This window comes from Felis catus, chromosome F1, assembly GCF_018350175.1.
Source record: "Felis catus isolate Fca126 chromosome F1, F.catus_Fca126_mat1.0, whole genome shotgun sequence".
In the NCBI taxonomy this organism is placed as follows: domain Eukaryota; kingdom Metazoa; phylum Chordata; class Mammalia; order Carnivora; family Felidae; genus Felis; species Felis catus.
In genome coordinates, this window is record NC_058384.1 from 44,448,940 (window position 1) to 44,455,061 (window position 6,122).

Sequence of the window (6,122 nt, forward strand, 5' to 3'; positions counted from 1 at the left end):
CTTCCATCTGACTTATACACTGGAGTCAGATTTTCGGAAAAAGTACTCTGCTGAAAACGTCTGAACGCTGCAGGCCTGGTGCAAAGCTCACGGGCCTGGGAGTTCAGAGACGGGGCTCTAATTCCGGTTCTGCTGCTGCAGCTCTGTCCCAGTAGCTCTACCACCTTCCCTCTGTGGGCTTCGGTCTCCTCAGTTATGCAATGTGGGGATTAAACTAGATAAACCTGAATATTCTGTGCTCAAAAGAGCTTAGGAGTCAAAACCCCTGGCTCCACAGAGTGGGGCGGGGGCTCTGCTCCTGGGTCAGCCTGAGAGCAGTGACGCTTGCCTTCCGTCCCGGGAGGCCAGGTCCCATCGGGGCAGGCCTGGGCCAGCCGGGCTCTACAGAGCTTTACAGGTTATGTTACCTCGTTATCTGCTCTGCCAGCCAAGGGAGGCGGAGACCCTAAGCCCGTGGCAGATGAACAAGTAGGCTGAGAAGAGCGCAGTGATGTGCCCAAGATCCCATGGTGGAGTCAGGCTGAAACACAGTCTCCGGGGGCTGAGTCCAGCTCCATCTGCCTCTTGGGGGTCTGCACGTTGAGAGCCTGTTGCTCATCGCCCCACAGCAGACAGCTAGAGAGGCCAGCATGGGCCCCGGGCGGCTCTAGCATCTGAGATCTGAACAGATCTCAGCTGCTACAGAGAAAATGGAAGACGGTTGATTCTCCAAATAAAACACCGCACATGGACTGGTACATCTTGGTCATGAGATGCCAGGATTTGAAATTTGGTTGCTGGTATGACAAGGGAAACCCAAGCTTTATCCACTGCACTTGCCTATTCGGTAGCAAACCGTGTGTGAACCGTGTGAACCGGGGAGGCAGCGTGGGCCCCTCAGGTCGTGCGGCTTCTGACCTGTCTCCTGTTCTGTTTCTCCCCCATCTCCCTCGTGCCTCGCAGTGGGACGCCTTCTCCATCCCTGAGCTCCAGAACTTCCTCACGATCCTGGAAAAAGAGGAGCAGGACAAAATCCAACAAGTGCAGAAGAAGTATGACAAGTTTAGGCAGAAACTGGAGGAGGCCTTAAGAGAATCCCAGGGCAAACCTGGGTAACCGGTCCTGCTTCCTCTTCTGGTGCCCGCGGATTTATTTTTATGATTAATTATTATTTTGCAACAGACACTTGTTCTCAGGACACCTCTGGCGGGTGCATTTGTGCCCACCTGGCAGTTCCAGATGTGGCACGAAACCTCTGAGGGGCGCAGGTGCGCGCGGGCCAGGCGCTGCCTGCCGCTCGCTGCTGAGGAGGGGGATGGGGGACAGAACAGCCTCGGTCCTGGGCTATCCTCCCGGAAGCCAACCGGCTGCCTCTGTCATCACCGAACCGCAATTGTTCGCACCAGCCGGCAAAGGAAAGAAGAAAGGTTTTAGAGCTGTTATGTTCTTTCTCTGGCTTTTATTCTTCTTCAGTTTCTCTCGTATTTGCCGCCCACAGACCTTTATTTATGAGTCAAAAATTGTAGCATATTCCTCTAGCAGATCTGAGCTGAGCCCTGGAAAGCAGGATAATGCTCGTAAAAGGACTGTTCCCCAATGTGCCCATTGTTCATGCTCAAGGGAAGGTTATAAAGCCACTGGCCCCAGATGCTCAGGTAGGGAGCACCAAAGCCTGAGGCCGGCTCGGAGGCTTCCGGAGAAGCCGCAGCCCGCCCTGGCCCTCATCGCTCAAGAGTCCGTGCACGTAAACCCAAAGGCATATGTTATCTGTGCAAGTGTGACAGTCACGTCTTTGTCGTGAACAGACAAGTGTTTGTTTTTAAGTTACAGTTTTGAATTTGACATTGCCATCATCATGTTTCCACCAAAGGGAAACCAACCATTCACCATTTTGAATGTCTCCTGTGAGAATGGAAATCAGGTGGTCTGAGAAAGCCGAGAGACGTGGCAGAGAAGTGTGTCCAACTTGCCTTTGGCCTTCCCCCAGCTAGCAAGCTGGGGAGGGCCTGGCTGCCTTGCTGTCCCCCTTGGGCTGCAGCACGGCCTGTCTGCTTCCGCCAGGACTCAGGTGCTGTCCGAGGAGGCGCCTTGACTACAGACCGGGGAACCTCCAGCTCAGCCACCAGGGGAGTCCTTTTGTGTTTTGAAGCCCCGCCCGCCCGTGGCACTGCGCTCAGTGAGCCTGTGGGCTGGCTTCCCGCTGACCTCAGTGCCTTTTTGTTTTCAGAGAGAGGAGCAGGGTGCATTTGCTTGATGCTCTACTGCCGGCTTGCTCCTGCCAGGAAGTGGCCCACGGCGGTGTGGGGGGCAAGGCAGGAGAGCCCTCCCTCCAAGGCTGGTGCAAGAGTCAAAGACCTTCCCATCTGAGATCCTGGGCTTTGACTCCCAAGAAGTGATGTCAACCGCAGGGACAGGGTGGGTCAGATTCCTAACTTACATCTGTACTGGCTCCCCGTTCAGGTGCAAACTTAAAAATGAACTAGCCAAACAACTGAAGCAAGCAGCCAGGACTGCGAAGACACTCCAGTGCGGAGGGAGAAGGACTTTTAACTTCCAAAGCAGGGACGGTTTTCCCATCCAGCCTCTCAGAGATCACTTCTTCGCTCCTCTGCCTTCCCAGGTCCTGCTTGGGTCAGGTTGAGCCCCAGCTTGTGTAGCCTCAGAAGTTCCCTCCCTGACCCTTGCTGCATCCTCACTGCCCCTGATCCCAGAAGGAATGCTGACCCCTTGTCATCCAAACTGTGTCTGTCGTCTTCAAAGCTGCAGAAGCAAGACGAGCTAGCAGCTCAAGATTTTTGAGAACCACCCCCCCGCTCCCCACACCCTGGTTATCTGCCATCTCCTGCTCAGCCTTATCGCTTCCCTCCCTTAAGAAATCTCTCCCTGCTGTATATTAAAGGGAGTGGGTAGAGAGCCCCTTTTTCCTTCATGCTGCATGTCTGTAACATTAATGGAAGGCACGGCTCCTGCTGCAGCCACTGTGAATGCTGCTGAGGGCCTCCCGCTGATGGGGTGGCCATTTTATTTTTGAGAAGGAAAAAAAAGTCACGTCCATATATACGTAAGGGCATATAGCTATATATACAGAGATAGGGGTGTTTATGAAATAAGAAGATTATGGGAAAATTCCGACTTTATCTAAAGCACAGTTAGACCCAGGACCCGTGCCGAGTCCCGAGCCTCGGAACATAGTCTGTGTGAATTATCCCTTCCCCCCAGAGGTGGGTATGACTGCTGGTAGTGCCTTCCACCCTTGTGTTGCCCAGCGTGTACGTGTTTGTCTTGAGGATATTTTCTTTTTAAGTGTCTTTCTTAGATGGGTTTAAAAAAAAGTAATAAAAGCTTGTTGCAAAAAGGATTCAGACTGGAGACACCTTTGGCCTTCACCATCTCTGGGAAACTGGGAGCTGGGAGAGAGGGTGGGAACAGGGAAGGGCACGCGCTTCTTGGCAGAGTCACATTCCCTTTTGCCAGCGAACAGAGGAGTGAAGGCTGCTCTTCACATAATCTGGAGAAAACGGACTGGACGCATGGGCCAGAGGGTGTTGCCCCGGTGACCGGCTGTCCTGCACACCCCCAGAGCAGGAGAGGAAAGGGGATGTGCTACAGAAGGGGATCCTGGGGCGCCTGGGTGGCGCAGTCGGTTAAGCGTCCGACTTCAGCCAGGTCACGATCTCGCGGTCCGTGAGTTCGAGCCCCGCGTCGGGCTCTGGGCTGATGGCTCAGAGCCTGGAGCCTGTTTCCAATTCTGTGTCTCCCTCTCTCTCTGCCCCTCCCCCGTTCATGCTCTGTCTCTCTCTGTCCCCAAAAAAAAATAAATAAAACGTTGAAAAAAAAATTTTTAAAAAAGAAGGGGATCCTAAGTGAGAAGAGAGGAGGGAGCTTTCTGGAGCTAAAGATGATTAAACATGACGACAGACTACTGATGTGGACAAGGATTCTTCTATTTCTCGAATTATTTAAAAATAAGGCAGATATGGGCACCTGGGTGGCTCAGTCGGTTAAGCGTCCGACTTCAGCTCAGGTCATGATCTCACGGTCCATGGGTTCGAGCCCCACCATTGGGCTCTGTGCTGTCAGTTCGGAGCCTGGAGCCCGTTTCAGATTCTGTGTCTCCCCCTCTCTCTGCCCTTCTCCCACTCACATTCTGTCTCTATCAAAAAATGAATAAACCAAAAATAAATAAATAAATAAGGCAGATAGGACGTGCCTCTGAGAGTTTAAGATCAGCTCACCTGGAGGAGGGCAAATGAGGTGAGTAAAAAGACCCTTTCATATTAGCATTATCTAACTTCCGTCAGAGAAACAGCTCTGTAATCACAGAAGCAACCACATAAAGTTGTTAACAGAGATTCCTGCCTGCCTTCCAGTGGTGACAGCCAGCTCACTCCCTATCTCCCTGGAGGAGAGAACACTGTATCCAATAGACGTTCCTAAAGTTACCCAAGAATGGGGCACATCTGTAACATTTGTTCATCTAGACTGCCAAGAAGTATGTCTTTCAGTAACTTTGCCAAAACCTAGACATGAACCAGTTTCTGCTTTTCACTGAAATTCATCTGGTAACAGCATGGGATTAATAAATTCAAAGTTATGGATTTGACCTCGATAGTGTTTGGCTTAGCACATAGGAAAAACAAACAAACAAACCAACAAACAAAAACCCCAATTCATTAAACAGCCTAACCTTCCCCAGCCTTCTTACATGTATGTATCTGTGGCGTTCACCAGGGGGAAAGGGAAGATGACCTAATGCAAATGTGTCATCATTACTGGAAAAACCAAAGCACACGTCCTGACAGGACTGTCCTAGCAGAATTCTAGGTTAAATCACAGTTAGAAGTGGATGTTCATTTTAGACCCACCCTCACTGCTTACTGGCTTTGTGTCTTTAACAGAGATCAACAAGGCAAGACACAACCTCTCTGAGCCTCCAATCCCACCAAGACTGTGCAAAGCAAATCATGTTTGTGAAAGAACCTTATAAACTACTACATGTTATCTGTATTCATATAAGGACCATATTTCATCACTACTATTCACACCATACTCCCTCAGATCAAACTGTCTGTCCAAAGGTTTTGTTGTAATAGGACCTCGTTTGGGGTCAATTTCCAAAATCCCTTCCTAGGTTCCATATGCCTGTGCTGGCAGAGAGAGGATTAGTAAAATTAAGGGGTTTACCTACAGCAAGTCACAAGTGACTAGCACTATTATTCTGGGTCTAATAATGAAAGGTAGGTGGTGTCACAAACGCACTTTCATATCCCTTTCTTCCTTTCCAGCCCCAGATGGGTAATTTGCAAATATTTGCATATGTTCAAGTCTTTCTTATCTCAATAAAAAAAAAAAACAAACAGTGAGATGAGAAAGGAAAGAAAGAAGTAAATTGAACTCTAATTGTTTTTTGATGGTAAAACCAAAGGACTCTCAGCTCCGCTCTCGTTCCTTCCTTTTGTACAAGGAGAGCTTTGGTCACAGAAGTGACTTCCGGACCAGCGTGGTGGTTCTGAACCTTTTTGGCAGTGATCCTGCTGGGAATGTGGCAAAAGCATGATAACCTCTCTTAGGAAAAGGATCATACAAAAAAATCTTGTGTACCATTTCAGGGAGTTCACAGATCCTCTGAAGACCAACTAAAGACCTTTTCCATGAGTCCCCAGTTAAGAAGTTCAGGGCTAAAGAAAGCATTTGTTGGATAAGACTCTTCCCTGTGACAAGGCCGTCATGCTGCAGCCACATCACAATCTACCATCACCAGTGGCAGCGTGCCAGCGCTGGGGAAGAAGTCGCTATTGTTGAGAAACCCATGTGCTTTTAGGATTTATTTTTATCTAGCCCAAATGTTGCTGCAACTTAGGGCCAAGACTTTCTTCTTTTGCCTTGCTCCATGGCAGAGAACAGCTGAGTTCTGCTTCTATGAGACTAACCCTTTACAGATGTGAAGGGACTATTTTTGGGCAAGAGGCTGTGGACTATTTGCTTAGAGGGGCTTTAAAACACTGGAAGTCCCTACCTGCCTGAGCTTTGGATGGGCCATCTGGCCTTGAAAGCAGGAAAGGCACTAAACCCACTGAAATCCCATGTATAGAAAAGGGACTCCACAACAACCTCTTATGTCAATTTAAATTGGCGTATGACTG

The 6,122-nt window shown here is 49.7% G+C and overlaps 1 protein-coding gene across 3 annotated transcripts in view; it reads left to right on the forward strand.

Moving 5' to 3' along the window:
- Nucleotides 1-6,122, forward strand: part of RASSF5 (Ras association domain family member 5) — a 71,692-nt gene that overhangs the window by 63,708 nt on the left and 1,862 nt on the right. For 2 of the 3 annotated variants that reach the window (XM_003999428.6, XM_011291080.3), the window contains one exon: nucleotides 943-3,337. The exons of the other annotated variant lie outside the window; for it this stretch is intronic. In XM_003999428.6, coding sequence (XP_003999477.2) covers nucleotides 943-1,095 — 153 coding nt within the window. In that variant the 3' untranslated portion in view covers nucleotides 1,096-3,337. Of the gene's footprint in view, nucleotides 1-942; nucleotides 3,338-6,122 lie in introns of those variants that run through there. 3 annotated transcript variants of the gene reach the window in all.